This window comes from Hyla sarda, chromosome 6, assembly GCF_029499605.1.
Source record: "Hyla sarda isolate aHylSar1 chromosome 6, aHylSar1.hap1, whole genome shotgun sequence".
Classification (NCBI taxonomy): Eukaryota; Metazoa; Chordata; class Amphibia; order Anura; family Hylidae; genus Hyla; species Hyla sarda.
This window is the reverse complement of record NC_079194.1, coordinates 69,231,773-69,257,032: the sequence shown is the minus strand read 5'-3', so window position 1 is coordinate 69,257,032 and position 25,260 is coordinate 69,231,773. Positions and strand designations below refer to the sequence as shown.

Sequence of the window (25,260 nt, the reverse complement as noted above, 5' to 3'; positions counted from 1 at the left end):
GTCACTGCAGATGTCCTTTAAGCAGTGTGGTTTGCCTTCTTGACATTTGAGCCTAGGTCAAAAATGATCATCATCATCAAGTTGTGGCAAGCACGTGAACACTAACAGAGGTATGTTTGATATCGCCATCCTGTCACCTCTCTGATGGTGTCCACAGCTCAGATCATAAATACAGTGGTGCAAAAAAGTATTTAGTCAGCTACCAATTGTGCAAGTTCTCCCACTTAAAAAAAATAAAATAAAATAAAATAAGTATACCTCAACCTCAACTATAAGAGACATAATGTCCATAAAAAATCCATAAAATCACATTGTCTGATTTTTAAAGAATGTATTTGCAAATTAATAAGTCAATAACAAAAGTTCATCTCAATACTTTGTTATATATTGCGGACAGGTGTCTTTTACACTGATAACAAGTTCATTACGGAGCCATTAATACAGGTAACGAGTGGAGGACAGAGGAGACTCTTAAAGAAGAAGTTACAGGTCTGTGAGAGACAGAAATCTTGCTTGTTTGTAGGTGACCAAATACTTATTTTCCACCATAATTTGAAAAAAATTCTTTAAAAATGAGACAATGTGGTTTTATGGATTTTTTTTCTCATTCTGTCTCTCATAGTTGAGGTTGTCAGGATTCGGCTGGCTGGATGTGGATCCTCTGTGTCAGCGAGGGATTGGCGTGGACCATGTCGGTGGACCGGTTCTAAGTTGCTACTGGTATTCACCAGAGCCCGCCGCAAAGCGGGATGGTCTTGCAGCGGCGGTAGCAACCAGGTCATATACACCGGCAACGGCTCAACCTCTCTGACTGCTGAGATAGGCGCGGTACAAGGGATTAGGCAAGAGCAAGGTCGGACGTAGCAGAAGGTCAGGGCAGGCAGCAAGGATCATAGTCAGGGGCAACGGCAAGAGGTCTGGAACACTGGCTTGGGACACACAAGGAACGCTTTCAGTGGCACAATGGCAACAAGATCCGGCAAGGAAGGGAAGGGGAAGTGAGGTTATATAGGGAACTGCACAGGTGAACACACTAATTAGAACCAGGTGCCAATCAGTGGCGCACCGGCCCTTTAAATCGCAGAGAGCCGGCGCGCGCGCCCTAGGGAGCGGGGCCACGCGCACGCCGGGACAGAACAGACGGGGAACGAGTCTGGTAAGCAGGCCGGGATGCGAATGGCATCCCGGCTAGGGACATTATCGCAGCGCTCCCGGTCAGCGGGTCTGACCAGGGCGCTGCGAACAGGAAAACGCTGCGAGCGCTCCGGGGAGGAGCGGGGACCCGGAGCGCTCGGCGTAACAGAGGTATACCTATGATAAATATTACAGGCCTCTCTCATCTTTTTAAGTGGGAGAACTTGCACAATTGGTGGCTGACTAAATACTTTTTTGCCCCACTTTATGAGAAAAGTCAGAAAAAAGTGAAAACTTACCATTCGTAGGTGGTGGGATACACAATGGGTGTCCATTTGTTTCACACCATCCCATTGGAAAGATGTCAGTGGATTCCATATGCACAATGCACTCCAGGACAGGAGTCTTTACACCTAGTGGACAAGAAAACATAATGTTATGGTAAACCGTTTTACTCTAGCATTTGTTTTTCATATTCAATCATTGTTGCCGATGTAATGCCCAAATCCTGATCACAATGTAGTTATGATTTTTATTTCTTCAGAGTGTGTGACTGTAGACGTGAAAGGACGATGTATTACTAATCCAATATCCTATGAAGCATTGCTTCTCACATCAGGAAATATTAAGCAGTTGAAGCAGCCCTAAACTCCACATCAAAAGTCAGCGACCCCCCCCCCCATGTTACTGCGAATAAAACCCACTGCTGTTCCACAACATATACAGCAGTCTGCAGAGCAGAATATTCACAGGACACCTAGAATCTGCTGCAGATTATTTACTCAGTAAGTGAATGGGGTATGTAAATACTTAAAGGGTACCTCTCATCAAATAAACTTTTGATATATTTTAGATTAATGAATGTTGAATAACTTTCCAATAGCATGTTAATGAAAAAAATGCTTCTTTCTATTGTATTTTTCCCGATCAGTCCTGTCAGCAAGCATTTCTGACTCATGCTGGAGTCCTAAACACTCAGAGCTGCCAGCCTGCTTTGTTCACAGCCAAACAGGCTGTGAACAAAGCAGGCTGGCAGCTCTGAGTGTTCTCCTTTGTGAACAAAGCAGACTGGCAGCTCGTAGTGTTTAGGAGTCCAGCATGAGTCTGAAATGCTTGCTGCCAGGACTGGTAGGGAGACCCCTAGTGGTAATTTCTTCAAAGTGGAAAATTAAATAGAAAGAAGCATATTTTTTTAATAACATGCAATTGTAAAGTTATTCTGCATACATTAATCTATAATATATCAAAAGTTTTTTTTGATGAGAGGTACCCTTTAATAAGTATTGGGGTATATAAATACTAATAACATTGTACCTAATTGTGTGTGAAGTGTGAACCTGGCATCATGTGGTGGCACCATACAGCTACGCAGAACAAGCCCTTGAGAACCCTTGGTGTCTCTAGTCCATTTACAGGCACCCAGCACTTATGCTCCATCATCTCTTTAACACTAGTTTGACCGGTTTGCACTCTACAGACCTTTTATAATTTATTATTGTAATGTGGATGATTTTCTTCCCATGTGACCATTACATTTGTGAAACACAAACTGAAAATGCTGCTTATAAAAACTAAAATTCGATTCTAGGTTCAAATAATCTGAGGACTATAACCTTCGAGCTGGAGCCAGACATATGGGCCAGTGATCTTTGTGACAGTAGCGATGCAGATATCCTGTGGCTGGAATGGATTGACGGCCTCAAGCTTCATACGTTCCTGTAGAACATGTTCATTCTGGACCTGCAAAACAAGAGAAGCCCATGTTATTCAGAATCTTATTTAGAATGTGCCAGATGAGGCGAGTGAAGATGGGTCGAAAATAGGTTCCTGTCATTTTTCCAATAGCCACATTTTATTTCCCGCAGACATAACTGTAACTGTAACGGATCTGAACTGTGGACAGCAGCCTGTGATACCTGATGGTGCCATCATACTGAATTGCTGTGGCTTACAACTGGAATTAGAATCCTTACAGGAGATGGTAAACATATTTCCACACATAGGTCTGGGAAGAGCACTGAGGAAAAGATGTGCATGTTGACAGCAACGTCATATACCACCAAGCTGTACAAGGAGCTTGGGGAGGTGTTATAAAGCTGAGTCTGGTAACAATCATGGAGTTTGCAGACCCATGAGAGGAGCTGGTTTATTGTTCCTTGGTCTATCTTGATAATGAGTAAACCAGTCTTCTCCATGAGGCAGAGGGTGCATGTATTGCTTATGTATAGCTGTAAAAGAGGTTTGCCGTATTGTGAAAAGTAAGTCTCAAAGGCAAGCTGATCAATTGATTTGCCAAGTTATTACTGTTACTATTTTTTGTTAGAAAGGCTTGGCCACGTAGGAGGTTGGCTTGCAGTGTCCTTGGTTGATCACTGCTATAGTAGAAAAGAATATGTGTACTGTGAGCATGGGAGTGGTCTGATCTGGATAGTCTGCTTGGGCTGTGGTTGGGGCAGCCCAATATGGTGCTCAAACTGTGTGGAGGTATGACCAAACTGTGTGATGGGATGTCCAAACTGTGTGAAGGTATGACCAAACTGTGTGAAGGTATGACCAAACTGTGTGAAGGTATGACCAAACTGTGTGAAGGTATGACCAAACTGTGTGAACGTATGACCAAACTGTGTGAACGTATGACCAAACTGTGTGAACGTATGACCAAACTGTGTGATGGTATGACCAAACTGTGTGAACGTATGACCAAACTGTGTGAACGTATGACCAAACTGTGTGAACGTATGACCAAACTGTGTGAACGTATGACCAAACTGTGTGATGGTATGACCAAACTGTGTGATGGTAAGACCAAACTGTGTGATGGTAAGACCAAACTGTGCAATGATAAGACCAAACTGTGCGATGGTATGACCAAACTGTGTGGAGGTATGACCAAACTGTGTGATGGTATGACCAAACTGTGTGATGGTATGACCAAACTGTGTGATGGTATGACCAAACTGTGTGATGGTATGACCAAACTGTGTGATGGTATGACCAAACTGTGTGATGGTATGACCAAACTGTGTGATGGTATGACCAAACTGTGTGATGGTATGACCAAACTGTGTGATGGTATGACCAAACTGTGTGATGGTATGACCAAACTGTGTGATGGTATGACCAAACTGTGAGATGTATGACCAAACTGTGAGATGTATGACCAAACTGTGAGATGTATGACCAAACTGTGAGATGTATGACCAAACTGTGAGATGTATGACCAAACTGTGAGATGTATGACCAAACTGTGTGATGGTATGACCAAACTGTGTGATGGTATGACCAAACTGTGTGATGTATGACCAAACTGTGTGATGTATGACCAAACTGTGTGATGGTATGCTTAAACTGGCGGGTACTATTTGGGGGTCGAGGAGATGTCTTTCCTTCAAAGTTGATAGACAGCTATGCAGGCCTGTAGAGTGGCCTGGATACTTACATGTGACATGTTGCCTAGACAGTAGGGTTTGTGTGGTGTCCTAGTTGGGACATAACTGAAAGTCATAGTTTAAGTCTTGAAGATAATGGATTAGGTAGACAAGAAGGATCCCTAAGAAGAAGGTCCATATAAGCAAATATCTGCCCTGCCGAGAGTGCTGAGCGGAGAACCTGAGGCAGTAGAGGGAATAGCATACTGAGTGGGGACATTGTGGGAAAGCACTTATAAGCAGGGCCCAATTAAGAGAGACACATGTGAGATAGACAGTCTAGGACCAGTGAGGACCCATGTAAAGTAACACAGGCAAGAGAGAGGCTCCTGGAGGTGAAAACAGGGACCTGAACCTGATTCTAAACTGATGAATATTGCTATACTCTTGTAACATTTGTTAAAAGGGTATTCCCCCAATTTAAAGCTAGGTGACTTTGTCGAGCACCACTCAGTAGACATCCTATTGTGGGAATACCCCTTAAAGGGTTACTCCAATGGAAAACATTCTCTTTTAAATCAACTTGTGCCAGAAAGTGAAACAGATTTGTAAATTAATTCTACTTATCAGCTGCTGTATAATACACAGGAAGTTCTTTTTGAATTTCCCTTCTGTCTGACCACAGTGCTCTCTGCTGACACCTCTGTCCATGTCAGGAACTGTCCAGAGCAGGATAGGTTTGCTATGGGGAATTGCTCCTACTCTGGACAGTTCCTACAATGGACAGAGGTGTCAGCAGAGAGCACTTGTTGTTGGGCAGAAAGGAAATTCAAAAAGAAAAGAACTTCCTCTGTAGTATACAGCAGCTGATAAATACTGGAAGGATTAAGATTTTTTAATAGAAGTAATTTACACATCTGTTTAACTTTCTGGCACCAGTTGATTTAAAAAAAGAAAATGTTTTCCAGTGGGGTACCCCTTTAATGTTTTTATCTGATCTAAAAACTGTAACCATCATGACTGATATACCACTCTATGTGAAGATAAGTCAAATTTATCTGTCTGGATTTCATAGATCTGCAATTGTCATCTTCTAAACGAAAACCTCACAAGAGTGCGAACTTCAGACCTTTCAGGAACACAAAGACCTCCTCGCTATTTAACATGCAAAGTCTGAATTTAACTACAAGCCTCAGAAAGTCAGTAAAAGATATTCCTTATCCATTCTGCATGATCTGGGAAGTTACTACTTCACCGAAGAACATCTTTAAGATTAGGCGGTAACTGGAGGCAATATGCCTGGATCTGTCTGTGTCATCATTTCATTACCACTGACATAGGTAATACAGTGTACAGAGCTCAGATAGGGGGCAGGACTACTCTCTATGTTCCCATAACCAGTCACTGGGGAAATAATAAGGAGACAAGGATTCACTTTAATGTCACTTTTTAATTGCAAAGAATCATTTAATATGTATCCCAGTTATTTTGACTACAGGCCTCAGATGCCCTAAAGAGTCTTAGTCCTAAAGCTGAGGAATTAAACATGACATATTTACTGCGAACCCTGTTCTACACAAGCAGAATTAAGAGAAAAGAAAGAGAAAAAAAAAAAAAAAGTTTCCCAGAGTCTATCTATATTTGGCCACTAGGTGACACTACAGGGCACGCTTTCGGCAAGACGTAGAAATTCAAGCGCTATACCAGGAAACATGGAGAAGATACAACGAACCTGATGTATACAAGATCTTCAAAGGCTGTGCATATAATATATTCTATTGTTCTCTGTCAGCAGCCACTTTAAATGATTAGTGGCTAACTATATTGTTCTTAAATGGGGCAACAGTCCACAATACTATTTACTTTTAGAAATGTCAAGTTTTGAAATATTTGCATATGCATTTGCATAATTCAGGGAAGTGCGGGGGAATAAACAGATTAAATGACTTGAGCAAAATTAACTCACATTGATTTTAAATAAATATGATCATGATTATATATTATATACACACACACACACACAGCGACCTCCCGACCTATGATGGCCCCGACATATGATCATTTCAACATACGAAGGCAGCATCAACATGCGATGCTTTTGTATGTCGGGGCCATCGCATAAACGGCTATCCGGCAGCGCTGACTGCTTCAGCTGCCACCGGATAGCCGTTTACGTTGCCCCGTGTGCTCCGCTGACGATCACTTACCTGTGCTCGGGGCTCTGGAGCGTCCTCTTCGGGACCCCCTGCATCATCGGCGCTCTCCATCGACGTCATCATGTCGCTGTGCACGCTGTCTCGTCATCCAATAGGAGCGGCGTGTGTAGCGACGTGATGGCGGCGACGGAGAGCGAGGATGCCGGGGAAGCAGAGGCCTTGCCGGAGCATCGGGGACACCCCGGGGATGCAGCAACAGTGATGGAAGGCGACATCCCGGGCAGCAGTGACTGTCCGGAGCGGCGGGGACATGCGAGTATAACCTCCAATACCAGTGGTCTTCAACCTGCGGACCTCCAGAAGTTGCAAAACTACAACTCCCAGCATGCCCGGACAGCCGTTGGCTGTCTGGGCATGCTGGGAGTTGTAGTTTTGCAACATCTGGAGGTCCGCAGGTTGAAGACCATTGTGGTATATTTTACATTGCACGGATCCCTCAACATACGGTGGTTTCAACAAACGATGGTTCATTTGGAACGGATTACCATCGTATGTTGAGGGATCACTGTGTGTATATATATATATATATATATATACACACACACACACACACTTATTTATTTAAATTACTTTAAAGGAGGGTGCACGCATGTAAAGGAATGTGGTTACCAGGTCCAACACAATAGTCAATGGATAAATGCAGCACACCAAATAAGTCTAAGGCTGCGGAATCTCCAGATGGAAAATTTCTGACCGGAGATCCCGAGTGCGGCCAGCACCGACTGAATCAGCTAGGACCGCGCAGACATTGCCGTCCTCAATAGACTGCAATGTGTTCCGTGAGGATATCAGCCTGAAGAAAGAGCAACGCCATTCTTCAGGCGGATATTTTAAAGCGGATTTTCCGTTCACAAATTCCACTTTCAAAACTCTGAAGTGGGAATTTGTGAACGGAAAATCCATTCACTAGCTTGTGCATTTTAGCAAGCAGAATTTCTGCCTGTAATTTCAAAGCGGAATTGCAGGCAGAAATTCTGTAGTGTGAACCTAGCCTATAGGTCTAAAGAACTGGCGATTTACTCCATAGTGTACAGCAGACAGACAACATCTTAGAAGCTTCACGCTACTGAAACATTGTCTGTCTGCTGCACACTATGGAATAAATTACCAGTTCTTTAGACTTATTTTGTGTGCTGCATTTATCCATTAGATATATATATATATATATACACACACACACACACATTATATATATATATATATATATATATATATATATATATATATATATATATATATATATATATATATATATATAGAATAGAAGGGTGCAGCACTCCCAATTACTGTTGAAAAAAACTTGTAGTTTATTCCATGATGCAGACGTTTCGACGATCTCTCACCGCCATTTTCAAGTGCAAAAAGCACTTGGAAATGGCGGTGAGAGATCGCCGAAACGTTGTCTGCATCATGGAATAAACTACAAGTTTTTTCAACACTAATCGGGAGTGCTGCACCCTTCTATTCTATACAAGTTGTGATCCGGGACACAGAGGTTCCATTGTGCCTCCACCCAGCTCATTTAATTTTTTCTTTGGATGTGCTGCTTCTATTTGAGTATATATATATATATATATATATATATATATATATACACACACACACACACACATATTAATTAATAAATAAATATATAAAGGTGAATAGATAGATAATTATTTGTATTTATTAAAAGGGCAGCAATCAGTGCTTTTCCTTAAATGCTTAGATGGTACGCAGTTGCTTTTGTCTCCTTTGTCCTACTAATAAAACTTTACTGCTGCTGCGTACAACCAGCTTAAGATGCAAGACATTGTGGAAAACCTGCGAGGTCTCAGCAGTGAAAAGCTCACCTCAGGGAGACAACTGTCAGGAGCAGCGGGAGCATTGCAATGAGTCAGATACTTATCCCAGTCAAAGACCTCTTCTGAATAACCTGAAGGAGAAGAATGACAAAGTGAGACACGTTACCTAGATTCACCAGATGTACTGTAGAAGGAGGCAATCTAAGAATGCTACATGCAACACAATGGGTATTTATAGTATTTTCAGTTGAAAAGGCCATTACGGTGCTCCTTCAAGTTACAGTAATAATCGGTTCCAGGGCGACCATTGTAAGTTGAAAATATTGTAACCTGAGGCCATTGTACCTTGAGGGATCACTTGTACAGTGATCCCTCAACTTACAATGGCCTCAACATGCAATGTTTTTTCTGGACCATTGTAATTTGAAACCAGACTCGACATACAATGCTACAGACAGTCCAGATCTGTGAGACGTGTCACAACTGGAGGAACTGACCAATCAGAATGGGCATTTTACTGGTAAATCACCTGTATTACTGAGGTGCAAGCACTGACTGGCTGTCTGGTAGCGCCCCCTACAGTACAGGGAGGAACGACAAATTCTGTACTACTCTTTACCTGTGCCAGGGTTAGCTGCTCCTTTGGACACCAAGTAAGGGCGGCTCCATTTGGGACACTGTGTGTACTGTATAGGACCCTAAAGAAGCTCCTGTCCTCTACTTAAACTATTGTTTCAAAACCAGGGTGCCTCCAGCTGTTGCAAAACTATAACTCCCAGCATGCCCGTACAGCCAACGGCTGTCCGGGCATGCTGGGAGTTTTGGTTCTGCAACAGCTGGAGGCACCCTGGTTGGGAAACACTGACAGTGATTACAGCTCCCAGCATCTCTTTCTTACTTTTATATGTAAGGATTTGCTTTATCTATATTAGTTATCTACTTGTTTTTCTTTATTCCTCACTTTTTCCTATTTTTGGATGACATTTTGGTTGCTTCAGAACCAATTACCAGGTTTTCATAGAGTTCTGGTCTCAACATACAATGGTCGTCCTGGAACCAATTAATATTGTAACTTGAGGGATCACTTGTACATTGCTGAATTTCAGTAAAAGCAGGAAACATTTATATTAGAGAAAGCCCTCCAACATTTACTATGCCATTTATCGGTTCATATGCTACTCTTGTACTTCCTACTTCCATAAGTTCTTCATCCTTCCAGTCTTCAACACCAATGAACTGTCAATGACCTTGACCCTTTAAAGAGAGACTAAAATTCACATGACCTACTTAAAGTGCCCCTGACATTTAACAAACTTTTTGACAAGTCACTGATGGACACTTTTGAGTGTGTATTACGGTGATTTCTGGGAGTCTCCAAGTGATTCTAAACCTTTCTGACGCCCCACACATGTGCCGTAATACACATTGACGGAACACGGGAGAAATACACATGGTGGCCGCAGGCAGGTGAACCCTGTGTCTCAATCACCAGGAGGAGAAGATGTGATGTCAGCAGAGAGGTGTTGCTTCCCTTTGGAATAGTGGACACCAGGCCACGCCTCTTTGACACTAGGGCACAGTATACAAAAAGGTGTTTTTTTTTTTGTTTTTTTTTATTGAAAAAAGCCACCAAATCTCCAATGAAGGGATTGCTTGCTATATGCTTGTCAGCCCATAGTGCAATGCGCCACCAGTTTAAGTATAACTGATGTGATAGATGCACTTCATACAATATTAAAGGAGGTCATTTTAAAAAATGTTTAACACATCATAATGGTATGTCAGACGTTTTGATTGGTAGGGTCCAGGAGCTCTCATTGATCGCTAAAAGAAAGGGGCAGAAGCATTCGGCTGAGCATTGTGCCCCAGAATTTTTATTTTATTTTACAGCCAAGCGCACTGGGGGACATGTATCAAAGATTTTAACCCTGTTTTTATTTTTGCGCAAAATTTTGCACAAGCAGTTTTTTTTTTGCGTCTTTTTTTGCGTACATTCTAGTGGAGAATTTCCTCCAAATGTGTATGTGGTGTCCCGGTACCGTATTTCATACTGTAACTTGGTTAGGAGTCCCCAAAGTCAGAGTTCCTAGGAACTGTGGGGTTCCGCTTCTTTGGTGTACCTTGGAGTGACATATTTAGTACGCACAAATTTATTAACTGCGTACATTTCATTTACCCGCAGAAATCTTGCACATTGACCACATTTTTTACGCAAATATAAGCCATCTTGGACTGCACGTAGCAAGATGCTCTAAATGATCGATTCCATTTTTCAAAGAGCAATTTATGAAACTCATTGCGCTTGATTAGCGCTTCTGCGCATAATTTAGAATTCGGCAAAAGGGGTAAACTGCTTCTACCATACACAAATAATGATACATGTCCCCCACTCTGTACAGTTTCATAGACTAGACCGCACAGTTTGTTCTCCGGGGAAAGCAGAGCATATCAAAGAATAAGGGATACAGCCCCACTTGGACACTCATCAATGATATGTCACTATGACATGTACTTTTTTTTTTTTAATGATAGGTAGCCTTTGAAAAGGACAATAGTGCCTTTTTCCCCCCCTCTATGCATACGTACCAGGAGGAGGCTGGACAGTCAGCCCCATCTTTAGGCTCCAACCTACAGGAAGAATTTGTGGGCTATTTCTGTGGCACACCATGGTCTGATAATTCCTAGAGTCCTCAGGCCGTAGATCATCGAGTTCAACCAGGAAATACTTGTCATTGAAGACCTGGGGGAGAAAGGGACTTCAGTAAGATATAACATGTTGCAGGTTCTTGTGTAGTCAAAAGTTAACATGTTAAAGGGATTGCCCAGGAATGAAAACAAAAAAGACAAAACTATTTTATATGTGTCTGTAAGTGGTACTCACCTACCCCAATGCTGCACAGCTGCCACTCCGATGATCTTGGTTCCAATGATGCCCTGTCCCCACAGGACTGCCCTCTGAGCCAATCACTGACTGAGGTAGGACACCACTGTGGCCAGTGATTGGCTGAGTGGGGCAGGTCCTGCAGGGATAACAAGTCAGAGGAACCAGGAAGAAATGGTAATGAGAAGGGACCAGGCAATGGGAACTGCAGCTGTGGGGGATTCTGGTGCCCAGACAACCCCTTCAAAGAGCACAAACAGTTCTCTGCTTTTTCCTTTGTACTTTTGGTTTGTTTTAAAGACATTCTCATAAAAAGATCTCCGTGTCTGCTACTGACAGTGTGTATTACTGTTCACACATGCAGCAAGGACATTGCCACGGGCAAAGAATCTAAAAGGGTAAGATACAAGTACAGAATTTGTATGGACATATCTGGTCTTTTGCCTGAATGAGCATCCTTACAGGTTGTGTACAGAGAATACATCAGTATGAGTGAAGATCCCTTTTAATAGTGTTAAGACTCAATTCCCACCTATGTTTTAATTTCTGTTATAAAATGTATCACAAAACAGACATAAGCAATGCACCCAACAGAACCCATTGATGATCAATGGGGTCCGTTGAGTTCTGGCATGGTGTCTGTCATCTGTCAGAATGACTAGTTCTGCATGCTGTGCTATTCTTCCTGTTAAGTACCGTATATAAAAGAACCAATGACAAAAAAACTCTCTAAAGTAGGGTCTAAAAGTAACCATACACATTAGATCTAAACCGATGATTTAAGCCAAATCATCAGAGGAAACTTAACAATGAACAACCATTTCAGCTGACAGACTGTCACCATCTGGAAAGAAGTCTGTCGTGTTTGAAATAGACCTTTTAACTTTCAGGAATTAATGTTTTTAGAACGTTTCCAGAAAGATTGTGCATCTTTTGCTCGAGTGAACAACTGTAATGGCCAATATGGACTACAATATGTATGGCTGCATTGGTAAAACATCATTCCTCAGACAGTTGTTTGCCCAACTGTTGTGCAACCATCAACCTACTTCTATCTAATGTGTGCCGCAATTTAAAAAAAATTACCATATATACTCGAGTATAAGCCGACCCGAATATGAGCCGAGGCCCCTAATTTCACCCCAAAAACCCAGGAAAAGGTATTGACTTGACTATAAGCCTAGGGTGGGAAATACATCATCCCCCCAGTCATCATCCAGACCCCCATCATTAACACCCTCATCATCATCACCGCATGTCATAATCCCCCCCCCCTTCATCATTACCCTGTCATCATCCCCCCTTCATCATCACCGCCTGTCATCATCTCACACCCCCCTTCATCATCACCGCCTGTCATCATCCCCCCCCCCCCGTCTTCAACCTGCGGACCTCCAGATGTTTCAAAACTACAAAACTACTTGCAGCTTTGAAACATCTGGAGGTCCACAGGTTGACGACCACTGCATCCTTCGTCATCATCCAGACCCCTCCCCCCACCCCCTTTAGTTTTGTACTTCCCTCCGCTCGGCGGGAAGGAAGGGTGAGCTGGTCCAGGCCATCTGTGCTGCAGGGACCATCCGGTGGGGAGGGATAGTCGTTCCGGGCTGTCCATGTTCATGCGCAACGTCCCTGTGCGTTGTCGTCAAGGCAACGTCACTATTCGGGCCCGAAGCGCGGAGAAGAGGCCCCCCCCCCCGGTGAAGATGGACAGCCTGGAACGACTATCCCTCCCCACCGGACGGTCCCTACAGCACAGATGGCCTGGATCAGCTCACCCTTCCTTCCCGCCGAGCGGAGGTGAGTACAAAACTAAAGGGAGTGGGGTCGGGGGGGGTCTGGATGATGACGAAGGCTACAGTGGTCATCAACCTGCAGACCTCCAGATGTTTCAAAACTACAACTCCCAGCATGCCCGGACAGCCAATGGCTGTCCGGGCATGCTGGGAGTTGTAGTTTTGAAACATCTGGAGGTCCGCAGGTTGAAGACCACTGAGGGCGGAGAGTTCACTTGAGTATAAGCCGAGGGGGGTGTTTTCCGCACGAAAAATTGTGCTGAAAAACTCGGCTTATACTCGAGTATATACGGTAAAACCCAGTTCAACAAGAGTATGTAACACTTGTATCACCTTAGTCACTGTTGCAGGAGCAATGCATGTTGGATCTTTGGGATTTATCGCCTCTATTTTCATGCCAGATGTGAATGTATGATTGGGAATCTGCGTTTGTACCTAGAAAACATATCAATACAGAGAAATAGCCATTTAACTTCTAAGCAAGTGTGCATTAGAGTTACCCTTAAAATGTTAATGTTCAGGCTTTTGCTTAGTTACACAGACTGAGTGACACATACAGATATCCCATCTGGTGCCTCATAGCCATAGTTGTGCAAAATCAAAAAATGGTGCATGCAAAATATTGTGATCTGCCGCAACCACGCTGCGTGGCAACTATGCTGGACTGATGGACACAAGTAAACCTGACCTAAGATGGACAGTTAAATGTTTTCAAACAAGTAGCATTTCTAGTTTATTTCCAGATTAGAACGATTTCCTGCACCGTGGAACCATCACCCGTGGAATGTTACAAACCTGAAAGAAGTCGGCTGGTACATGGTTTCCAGTGTCTTCTAAGCACTTTGTCAGTATTTCTTTCCACTTCTCTGCTGTGTTTAGATGAACAATTTCTGCAATTTAAAAATATTTTCATTGATAAAGATTTCTAGGATCTGACCTCACCTGTAGGTACAAGGCCAAACACTTATGCAGAATATTAGGAGAGGGAGAATTTACTTACCTTTGGGGGGCTTTATTTCATAACCATTCTGACTAGCCCACCCTATTTCATGCAAGGATGGGCTAAGGTAGAAGCAGTGTAGGCTTGGCCACTCAGGGGCTCCTTCATACTGCAGCTGAAGTTGCCCACCAATGTTGTCTAGCACTTGGACTGGCCATGCAGCCAAGGAGTCTTCTGGGTGCTGGAGCTCCAGTCTGCAACCAGGCCCAAACAAATCTAGTGGGTCTTTCCCTCTGTGTGGCTGCATGGGCATAGAAAACATACAATTTTATTTTGTTTATTCAAGGGATGAATAATAAATAAAATCTCTGGAATAAAGCAAACCCAAGAAAGGCAGATTTACTACATCAACAAAATACAATTGGATAATACTACACTTTCCAGAACTCTAAAACTGCAGTCAAAAGTAATATCAAAATAAAGGTGACTTGGTATAACATGGCAGCTAAGGTGGTCTAGGGACTGGGGACACAGAACTGAAGAGGCTAGAAACAGATCTAAGTAACCTGATATACATGGGTGGAGTCTGGATTGCAATGGCCCAGATTACACTACAGTGGCCTTTTTGACAAAGTAAGGCTCCTTTCACACTGTTATGACATGGCAGTGTGATACCTGTCAGGGGAGCTGGGGAGAATAGTGGGAGATAAAATACTGCTTGCGCCGTCTTTTTCTCCCCCTATTCCGTCAAAAAAAAAAAACGGTGTCTGACAGACCCCATAATTGTAAATGGGAGCCGTCAGGACCCGTTGTGCCCTGTCAAGAGAACTACTGTTAAAACTCAACGGCTGTGTGAAAGGGGCCTGAGAGTGCAAACTTCTCCACAAAGGATACAAGGCATTCAGTACTTCTATAAGTATAGGATGAAACTGTAATGTCCCAGTACTGGATATCCTCCTATAGTCCTATCAGCTTGAGTCCTTGAACGTCCCCAGGGCTCATCTGTAGTGTTCCCCCATAAAGTGTATAAGTTGTACATAAAGTGTAAAGGACCTTTGATATGGTCACATGATTGTTAGTCACGTGGTAAGGGTTGTCACATGTTCAAGTCAAATGTTTTGTTACCCAGAGAGCACCAGGTGACCAGATGACCTACAGCTAGCCTATGGGCTTGTTGCTCAGCCCCCCTTTATAAGAGGGGGAGGTACTACAATCACGCTCTTAGATCCTGAGTATAATTCCAGTCCAGACGTCTCAGAGCCAGTGTCCAGCACATCTGGAGGCTTCAAGCCTAAATTGCAGCCACAAGTCCATAAGTCAAGTCCTCTTTGTCTGCTGTCACCATCTTCAGTCAAGTCAGTTATAGTCAGTGTGGCTGTGTTAAAGTCTGTCAAGTCACCTCAAGTCCCAGCAAGCTGTGAGGTCCCCTGTGCTACTGGTCACCTCTCTGGGATCATGGCCTAGCTCTAAAGACTGTACCATCCGTCTACCTCAGTAAAAGCTACCGTTAACCTAACCTGGCCTTGGGCTATTATTTGCCCTGCCTAACCTAGGACTAGCGGTGCTACCCTCGGGTGGTTACACAGGCAAACAACGCCCTGGCGTCACGAACACAAAGATGTTAACACCATCTGCCCCTGGGCAATAACATCTGCCCCTACACTTCACATCACCCCGACACCACAAAACTATATAGTTATTGGCTTAACCAAATTTATTGAATGGTATACTTACGCCCTCTAGCAGATGAGTAGGTGCACTGCAGGCTCCTTTCAATGTCTCAACAAGAAATTCTTCCCAATTCTGCAATTTTTCTTTTAGAACTAAAGGAGAAAAACTTTGTAAATATAACCACATTTTAAAACTATTTATCTCATCTAACCTGCACAAATCAGTGTTTGAAGCAACACTGGATCTTGGGCATATTATTCCCTATCCTATAACACGTTATAGAGACATGTCAGAAGATAGCACTGTAGGGGAAGAGGGGGGGAGGGGATTGAAACAACCATGTTTCTAGTATGAAGGGGTCACAGAAGTCAATGTGAAGGCTTACAGCATGGCCTGGGGATGCAGTTATTTCTGAGCTAAAAGGCAAAGGCATATGTCACCTACCATTTAAAGATGTTCTTTAGACAGTACTAATAGAGAATCATTTCCTTACTGAATGTATTCATAGTTATTTCTTCATTTATTACCACTTGTTGATTTTAGTAGTTTCTCTTCTATCCCTTTTATGAAGTTGTTACAGGGGGACAAACTAGGAAAATGCCCAGGACCCTCATGCCCAAGGGGCACCAGACTTTTGGCCTAGTGACCTGAATCTACAGGGCATATGCAGCGCTCCAGTCGGCACCGCTGACCGCGAGCGCTGCTCCCATGTTCCCTGAGGGGACGCGATACGAGGTGCGGGACGTGCCCGCTCTCGGATCGCGCCCCGTGTCTCTCACCTGCCCCGTCCTCCTGCTCAGTCCCGTCGCGCGCGCGCCGGGTCTCTCATATTTAAAGGGCCAGTGCATCATTAATTGGTGCCTGGCCCAATTAGTTCCTAACACTTCCTACACTTTATAAACCCACTTCCCCTTCCTGTCCCTGGCAGATCTTGTTGCCTTGTGCCCTGAGAAAGCATTTCTGTGTGTTCCCAAGCCTGTGTACCCAGACCCTTGCCGCTGCCCCTGACTACGAACCGTTGCTGCCTGCCCAGACCTACTGCTACGTCCGACCTTGCTCTTGCCTTATCCTTGTGTACTGCGCCTGTCTCAGCCGTCAGTGAGGTTGAGTTGCTATCGGGTGGAACGACCTGGGGGTTACCTGCCGCTGCAAGTCCATCCCGCTTTGCGGCGGGCTCTGGTGAAAACCAGTAACCCCTTAGATTCCGTTCCCCTGGTACGGCCCACGCCATCACCTCACTGACACAGAGGATCCACCACCCATGTCTTCTCCGCATACCAGTCCGGATCCTGACAGCTATGATGTGTATTTCTATAAAGTAGTGATGTCCCGATACCACTTTTTTTTAAGACCGAGTTCCATTTTAGGAACTGTTTAAAGTAGGAGCAAATCCCCATAGAAAACCTATCCTGCTCTGGACAGTTCCTGACATGGACAGTGGTGTCAGTAGAGAGCACTGTGGTCAGACAGAAAGGAAATTCAAAAAGAAAAGAAATTCCTGTGGATCAGACTGCAGCTGATAAGTACTGGAAGATTAAGATTTTTTAATAGAAGTAATTTACAAATCTGGGACTATTACATGCAATCTGTAGATTGCATACACTGATCAATGATATGCCATAGCATAGCATTGATCAGTGTTATCATGCTCCTTTACTTCTGCCTGCCAAGGCTAGTAGCAGTAATGTAGCAACGATTGGACGGCACAGAGCCCGGTAAGGGACCTCCGGCTGTCCTCACAGCTGATCGGGACAACGTGATTTCCCCGCGGTGATCCCGATCAGCATCCCTGAGCTAACCGGCAGTTAACTTTTGGACTTTTAGATGCCGTGATCGGTGATGTTCGGCATTAGCCACAGGTCCCGGCTATAATGCATGCTTGGCTGCTGGGTGCGCTGCATAGTTCGGCACCTTGTGATACCTGCCAGCAGAGGTCCCGCCGGCAAGTATCGGATTAGGTATCGGGGACATTTGCAGGAGTACGAGTACTCATGTAAATGTCCAGTATCGGTCCAGATACCGATACCAGTATCGGTATCTGGACATCCCTACTATGAAGTGATATGCTCACTTTTTAATGCATTTTGCATGTAGTGTAAAACGTAAGGTGGTTGTATAAGATTAGAAATACAAGGCTGCTTTGTTCAAGAAACAGTGCCATTTTGGAACATGGGCTGGGTCATGTATTCAAGTAAATGAGGCTGAACTGCAATACCAAAAACAAGTGTTTCCCACCCAAAGTGCCTCCTGCTGTTGCAAAACTACGACTCCCAGCATGCCCGGACAGCCAACGGCTGTCCGGGCATTCTGGGAGTTGTAGTTTTGCAACAGCTGGAGGCACCCTGGTTGGGAAACACTGCCATACACATTTAATATGTACTGTTTTTAGAACAAAGAAGCCAGAGCATTTTTCCCCCTATTTTATGGAAAATAAATAAAATTTTCCCTAATTAATTGGTATATGGGGGGTTCTAAAATGTCTACCCAACGTTGGAAGGTAACAGTTGTACCCATCATTGTAAAGCAAAATGCTGTCTTAGTCTATAACCTAAATATAAGAATGTGTTAACAATCAGGTAACCTGTTACGCAGCAGTTGTTTCAGTCTGGAACATAACATTTTCTCCTTGCCGAGGGCATTCTTTTGTTACAACCAGGCTTACTCTAGGGACTGCACATTCACAGACATCAAACCTTGTGCCCATCAGTATTGGCAAGATGTGCAGAACATTACATGTATTCAGGGGAAAGGAGCTGTCCTTACCGTCTACAACAAATACTAGGGAATAACCATTCATAGCTTTTCTATGTTATTTTTGCAGGTCATTTAAATTGACAGATATTATCTAATCTTTTTTTTGTCCGGAACACTTGTATTCAAAAATAAACCTACTGAACCCCTGGAATAAATGTCCCTAGCAATATTTTTAATTAGTATCATTTTTATTATTATTGTTGTAATATCTTGTTTACCCTGCTTCTTATCCTCTTGCTTTGTGGGCAGTACACTGTGATATGTATATATATATATATATATATATATATATATATATATATATGCTGTAGAAGATCTCATACATCTTTTCCTTACCGCAGACTACACGTCTTTACGTTGACATATGTCAGACAAATGACAGCTATTTCAAACAATCCCAACATATGGTCGAATATGGGTTTTCAATGGAGAGAAAGGAGGAATGCCACTGCCAGACATCTCTGAAATCCAACATACCTGAACCTTTTCTCTCCAGACATCCGTCATTGGGAAAGAGTCAAAAGGCTACCAAAACACATGATGGCGCCCACCTGAGAAGTTCAGTACTACAGGACAGCTACACGCCTACTGTGCATGCTCCGGATAACCCAGCCAGCCCAACAGGGAAATACACAGCAAGAGCTGCACTTGAATAGCCATAGTGGGGGTCATGACCATTGGAAACTACTTGCAAAGCTAAGGACAGGAGTCGGAAATCATGAAAATCAGGACAAAATACTTGAAAACCAAGGTATTTATAAATATGTTGTATGATTTACAACTTAAATGACCTGATGATATCACCCCATAAAGCTGTAACGCTCTATGGCCTATGCATAGAATGATCTCTGATCCCAGCTCCCGATTTCACTTTATACATAACCTTCCAATTTACATTGTAGCAATGGCAGTTGTCAGGAAGGAGTTAAAGGGGTTGTCTTATTTAGAAAACCCATTGTAAAGAGGTTATCCAGGAATAGAAAAACAGAGCCAATATATCTTTGAAAAAAACAGCACCACACCTGTCCTTAGGTTGTATGGGGTATTACAACTTGGCTCCATCCACTTCAATGAAAATGAGCAGCAATACCACACACAACCTGAAGATAGAGTACACCACCAGGTTTGTTAGTTAAACATTCTACATATATAGTGACATATTCTTATCTTATGTCTGTAAGACATCATTTGTCAACAGATGGTCAAAAAAATAAAAATAAAATATGTTGTATCTTACTTTCTGGTGGACTAAGGGTCCTCTTGTTCAGCTGGGCCCACCCAATGGAATGAAGATCAGAAGCCACAATATCACACCAGAAGTCTGCTGACCGGTCTTCCCCACATCCATCATATCGTAAGAGTAGCAACTTGCCACAAGTAGTGATGATAGTTGCAATCCAGTAAGACTGGGGGTCTGTCCCAAGTGGGACCTCTAATTTCATTCCTGGAGACAAACCAGTCTGCATGGAGGTGTCCACCTGTCACACAGGAAATATAGTACAATTTAGCTTTCCTAATGGTAGGCATATGAATGGCCTCTAAAATCATAAAGGAATCAGCTATTCAGTTACAACCAACCAGCTTTGACTTAAAGGGGTTGTGCAGTGATTAAAGGGGTTATCCAGGAAAAAAACAGTTTTTTATATATGAACTGGCTCCAGAAAGTTAAACAGATTTGTAAATCCTTTCAGTATTTATGAGCTGCTGAAGTTGAGTTGTTCTTTTCTGTCTAAGTGCTCTCTGATGACACCTGTCTTGGGAACTGTCCAGAGTAGAAGCAAATCCCCATAGCAAACCTCTTCTACTCTGTGCAGTTCCCAAGACAAGCAGAGATGTCAGCAGAGAGCACTGTTGCCAGACAGAAAAGAACAACTCAACTTCAGCAGCTGATAATTATTGGAAGGATTAAGATTTGTTAATAGAAGGAATTTACATATCTGTTTAACTTTCTGGAGCCAGTTGATATATAAAAATATTTTTTTTCCTGGACTTAATACCCCTTAATACCCCTTTAAAACATATTCCCTACCCAGAGGATATGCGTACACACTGCTATTCCATACTTTATGGGAGTTGCTGGAGATAGCCAAATACACCACTCAGCTATGTTTGTCACCTTCTATAGATAATGAATGGAGCGGCGGTGTGTACAAACTACTGATGTTCCGATCTGACAGGAGACTCTGGTCCCTGTTCTTAAGACCACAGGGGTCACAGCAGTCTGAGATCCATGTTAAGAAACATGTCCCACTATTCTGTGGAAAGGACTTAAATCTTAATTGTGAAACAACTAATTTATTGCAAAGATCCACTTAAAAGACCTCTACCAATTGCTAAAACCCAAGGAGAGAAGCGCTTAGCTGGCACCATAACCATTCATTTCCACTTGGTACTGGTTGACTCTTTCATGGCAAAGCAAAAGGTGTACAGATATACAGACAGTCTCCTATACTACCCAGTACTCTTTGCTCTCTGAGGAAAGCCAAGAACAGCCAAAAATAAAAGGGTTCAGTTAGGCGCTTCGGCCCATTTTAGGCTGGGTTCACACTACGTCCATATTTTAAAAAAAACGTATGCGGTTGCAGTACGGTTTTTAAACCGGAGTCAAAACCGTGGTTGACCACGATTTTGTCTCCGGTTTAAAAACCGTACTGCAACCGCATACGTTTTTTTTTTTTTTTTATATGGACGTCAATGGGAAACGCACATGTATACGGTTCCATATGGGAAAAACGTATACATTTTTACTTTGCACATGCGCATTTGAATCCTAAAGTCCCCACCCAAGACCCCTCCCATTAAAAATGGACAAAATTTTCAAAAACGTATGTTTTTTTTTTTTCTTTAAAAACTGACGGAACTGTATGCACTTTTAAAAACAGTATACTGTTTAAAAACGCATACAGTTTACTTTTTTCCATACTGTTCCATCCGTTTTTTAGCCATACAGTTTTCTTTAGAAAAACGGATTGAAAACAGTCTGGCAAAAATGTAGTGTGAACCCAGCCTAACCCTTTACATATAATTGGAGGTTGAGGTTTCTTGTGAGTGACAAAACTTTTCTGGGGTTCTTATGTAGTAATAAAAGTAAAGGGAGTAAATAGCTACATAACACATGTATTTCTTACTTGTTAGTGTCTTCAAACTTATTACTGCAGGGAACCATGGGAAAGCTGGTGCATGCACAACTACTTACCCAAATTATCTCGTAAACATCATAACAAAGTACGATAGATGAAAAGAGGAACAAACTTAACACTGTCTAGTCATCTTGTGTTTTGATCTCATGATCCACGTGTCAGTCTGAAGTATGTCGATATTAAATTAATGTGAAATGGTAAGCCTTTACTTTAATAACTCACATGTTTGAAAAAGCTGTGAGGAGCCGTCGTACTCTCCGTCTCTTCTAAATACTCCTCCCAGTTAAATTCTGCCTCCTCAAGGCTGGAGTCTGCAGCTTTACCCAAAAAAAAAAAAGTTGCTGACACATTACAGTCTCCCTTAAATGGGAAGTGAACCGAAAATATATTCATACATTACAGAGGAGCAAACGTGTTCTTGTCTTCTTGGAACGTACAAGGCAATGTGCACTTCATTCTTTGCACAAAACTATGAAATATATATATAGCTTTATAGCTTCTAATTCATCCTCATGTTTTTATTAATTTGTTTACACACATTACTGGCAGAGGGAACTTATAAAAACAACTTAAAGGGGTACTCCACCCCTAGACATCTTATCCCCTATCCAAAGGGGATTACCTTTGCAATAAAATTGGATTTCCCATTCTCAATTTGGCATGTGTAGTTTTTTTTTTAATTTTTTTTTTTAACAATACTGTTAGGGGATAGGGGATAAGATGTCTGATCACTGGGGTCCCGTCCTGGGGACCCCCACGATCTGGGCTGCGGCACCCCAGACATCCAGTGAGGGGTGTGGCCGTGACGTCACAAGCGGGGTGTGACGGGGACGTCATGAGCCTCCGCCCAGCATCACCAGTCATCCAGCAAAAAGCAAAGTTCGCTCTGTGCACTGGATGTCTGGGGTGCCCCCAGATCGCGGGGTTTCCCAGCGGCGGGACCCCTGCGATCAGACATCTTATCCCCTATCCTTTGGATGGGGATAAGATATCTAGGGGTGGAGTACCCCTTTAAGAAGAATTTGTCAGTATTGTTGAAAAAAAAAAAAAAAACACATGCCAAATTGGGAATGGGAAATCCAATTTTATTGCAAAGGTAATACGACAAAAGCAGCAGGCATATAGAACATGGAAATAAAGTTGTGCAACTAAGGGCCATATTAAATGGTTCAAGATGCATTGTAAACAATATCAGCATACATGGCTTGGTTATCTTGCCGCTTTGAGCAGACACACTGCGATGTCGCGGGGCGCATGCGCAGTATACTCCGACATCGTGGCAGCTCTCGGCCTAGCTCATAGAGCAGGGGGAGCGGTCGCAATGTGAGAGTACACCATGCATGCGCAGCGACTCACACATCGCTTCAGTGTGTCTGTTCGTAGCGGCATATTGCCGCTCCAAGAAGGCTCATGTACACGTACCATACAGCAGTCCTTCAGCGGTGGATCTGCAGCGAAAAAATACGCTGGGGATCCGCTTGTCATCATATCCTTACCCCATATCCTGTCCCCATATGCTGACCACCTATCCCGTCCTCCTACCTCCTATAAGTAACATGTGTGCCAAGTTTCATGTTAATATCTTTACCCGTTTGGACGTGATGCTGGAACATACATACATACATACACACACACACACACACACACACCGGCCCTGATTTACTATTGTGAACCCGACATGTTTTGTTGGGTTGTGTGCCAGAAAATCCTGTCTGCGCCGGAATTTGCGCTAGAATTCTGTCTGTCTGAAAAACCCGACCAACTCTCTATTTTACTGCTAAGACCCGAAAAAGGGGCGTGTTCCCGACATTTTCATAAAAACCCAACATATTTACTAAAGTTTCCACAGAAAATGTGGTGGATTTGAGCTGAGGAAAACTCTACAGATCAGAGCATGTGTAATAAAAAGCTAAATGTAGGGAAAGTGGAAAATGTAGGGAATTACAACCCACAAAGAAACCTACACAACACTCTTAGTAAATAGGGGCCATTTAGTATGTATATATATTATTTTTATTATTATTATAGTACATTAATTTATTAATTTCCATGCATGTCTGCAGTCATATTTATCCTATATATAAAGTCATATATAAAAAAAAATTCTTCTGGACAACATTTCTTCTGAGACACTGGTACAAATTTGTCATAACCCTGTGGCATATGTATGAAAAGGTTTTTCAGTGTATTAGAAATATTCTGCACAAGAAGGTTTTTATGGCAGCTTTTTGCTTTTGCTTATTTCCATTATGTTTATGAACTTGAAAATGTTGCAAAATATGTCACATGAAATATTTGCCAGAATAAAAAAAATTGTCAAAAACTGTTTACATGCAAACAGCAAATGAATGGTAACATTTCCCATTAATCTGCAGTTTTTGTATATAAACATCACATTGTTCAGCTTCAGAAAACACTTCATTGGGAGAGGCTGCACTTGCAAATCTGAAGTCAGTATAAGAGTTTGAGACATTTATTGTGTGAACATGATGGAAGTTTCTTATGTCGTAGTGAAGTATCACCATCTGAAGAACCATATACGGACTCCAATGATGGGGATTCCAAGCCATGCCAAACACGAACAACTTTTGACCTTTAAGTGTACACTTCCAAACGCAGCCAGCACTGACTGATTCAGGTGCTAGGAACGCACAGACATTGCCGTCCCCAATAGACGGCAATGGCTGCAGAGCAGAATTTTTCGAGCGGAATTTCCAGGATGAAAGTCCACCTCGGAAACTTTGCAGTGTGCACTGTGCACTGTGCACTGCCAGCAATGGGACTCTGCTGCAACAGATTTTTCAAGCATAATTTCAATTCTGAAATTCCGTAGTGTGAACCCGGCCTTAGGGACAAGATGATAACATGCACTACAATGTTCTTTATCTGGAACATGGGGGCACTTTAACCTCTTAAGGACCCATGACGTACATGCACGTCATGAGTCTGCTCCCGTTCTATAACTCAGGGCCACGGCGTCATAGCGGGTCGGGCCCGGCCTCCAACAACGGCCGGGGCCGTGGCTAATAGCGTGCAGCACTGATCGCGGTGCCCTTTAGACGCAGCGTTCAACGTTGAACGCCGCGTCTAAAGTGAAACTAAAATGTTGCCGGTTAGCTCAGGGAGCTGTTCGGGATCGCTGCGGCGAAATCCTGGCATCCCGAACAGCTGTTAGACACGAGGAGGGTCCCCTACCTTGCCTCCAGGTGTCCGATCGCCTAATGACTGCTCAGTACCTGAGATCCAGGCATGAGCAGTCAAGCGGCAGAATCATTGATCAATGGTTTCCTATGAGAAACCAGTGATCAATGATAAAGATCAGTGTGTGCAGTGTTATAGGTCCCTATGGGACCTATAACACTGCAAAAAAAAAGTGGAAAAAAAAGTGAATAAAGATCATTTAACACCTCCCCTAATAAAAGTTTTAATCACCCCCCTTTTCCCATAAAAAAAAAAAAAAAAACTGTACGTAAATAAACATATGTGGTATCGCCGCATGCGGAAGTGTCTGAATTCTAAAAATATATCGTTAATTAAACCGCACAGTCAATGGCGTACGTGCAAAAAAATTACAAA

The 25,260-nt window shown here is 43.0% G+C and overlaps 1 protein-coding gene across 7 annotated transcripts in view; it reads right to left on the bottom strand.

Annotated features, from left to right (window-relative positions):
• SFMBT1 (Scm like with four mbt domains 1) overlaps nucleotides 1-25,260 on the bottom strand; it is a 116,165-nt gene that overhangs the window by 26,994 nt on the left and 63,911 nt on the right. For 6 of the 7 annotated variants that reach the window (XR_008844881.1, XM_056524069.1, XM_056524071.1 and 3 more), the window contains exons 3-12: nucleotides 21,907-22,001; nucleotides 19,782-20,022; nucleotides 15,854-15,942; nucleotides 14,180-14,420; nucleotides 13,975-14,069; nucleotides 13,513-13,614; nucleotides 11,089-11,242; nucleotides 8,551-8,633; nucleotides 2,748-2,874; nucleotides 1,434-1,547 (exon numbers count right to left, since the gene is read on the bottom strand). Coding sequence is in view for 6 of the 7 variants with exons in the window: in XM_056524069.1 (XP_056380044.1) it covers nucleotides 1,434-1,547; nucleotides 2,748-2,874; nucleotides 8,551-8,633; nucleotides 11,089-11,242; nucleotides 13,513-13,614; nucleotides 13,975-14,069; nucleotides 14,180-14,420; nucleotides 15,854-15,942; nucleotides 19,782-20,022; nucleotides 21,907-22,001 (1,341 nt within the window). In the remaining variant the exon portion in view is untranslated. Of the gene's footprint in view, nucleotides 1-1,433; nucleotides 1,548-2,747; nucleotides 2,875-8,550; nucleotides 8,634-11,088; nucleotides 11,243-13,512; nucleotides 13,615-13,974; nucleotides 14,070-14,179; nucleotides 14,421-15,853; nucleotides 15,943-19,781; nucleotides 20,023-21,740; nucleotides 21,876-21,906; nucleotides 22,002-25,260 lie in introns of those variants that run through there. The other variant, XM_056524073.1, reaches the window with a different exon arrangement.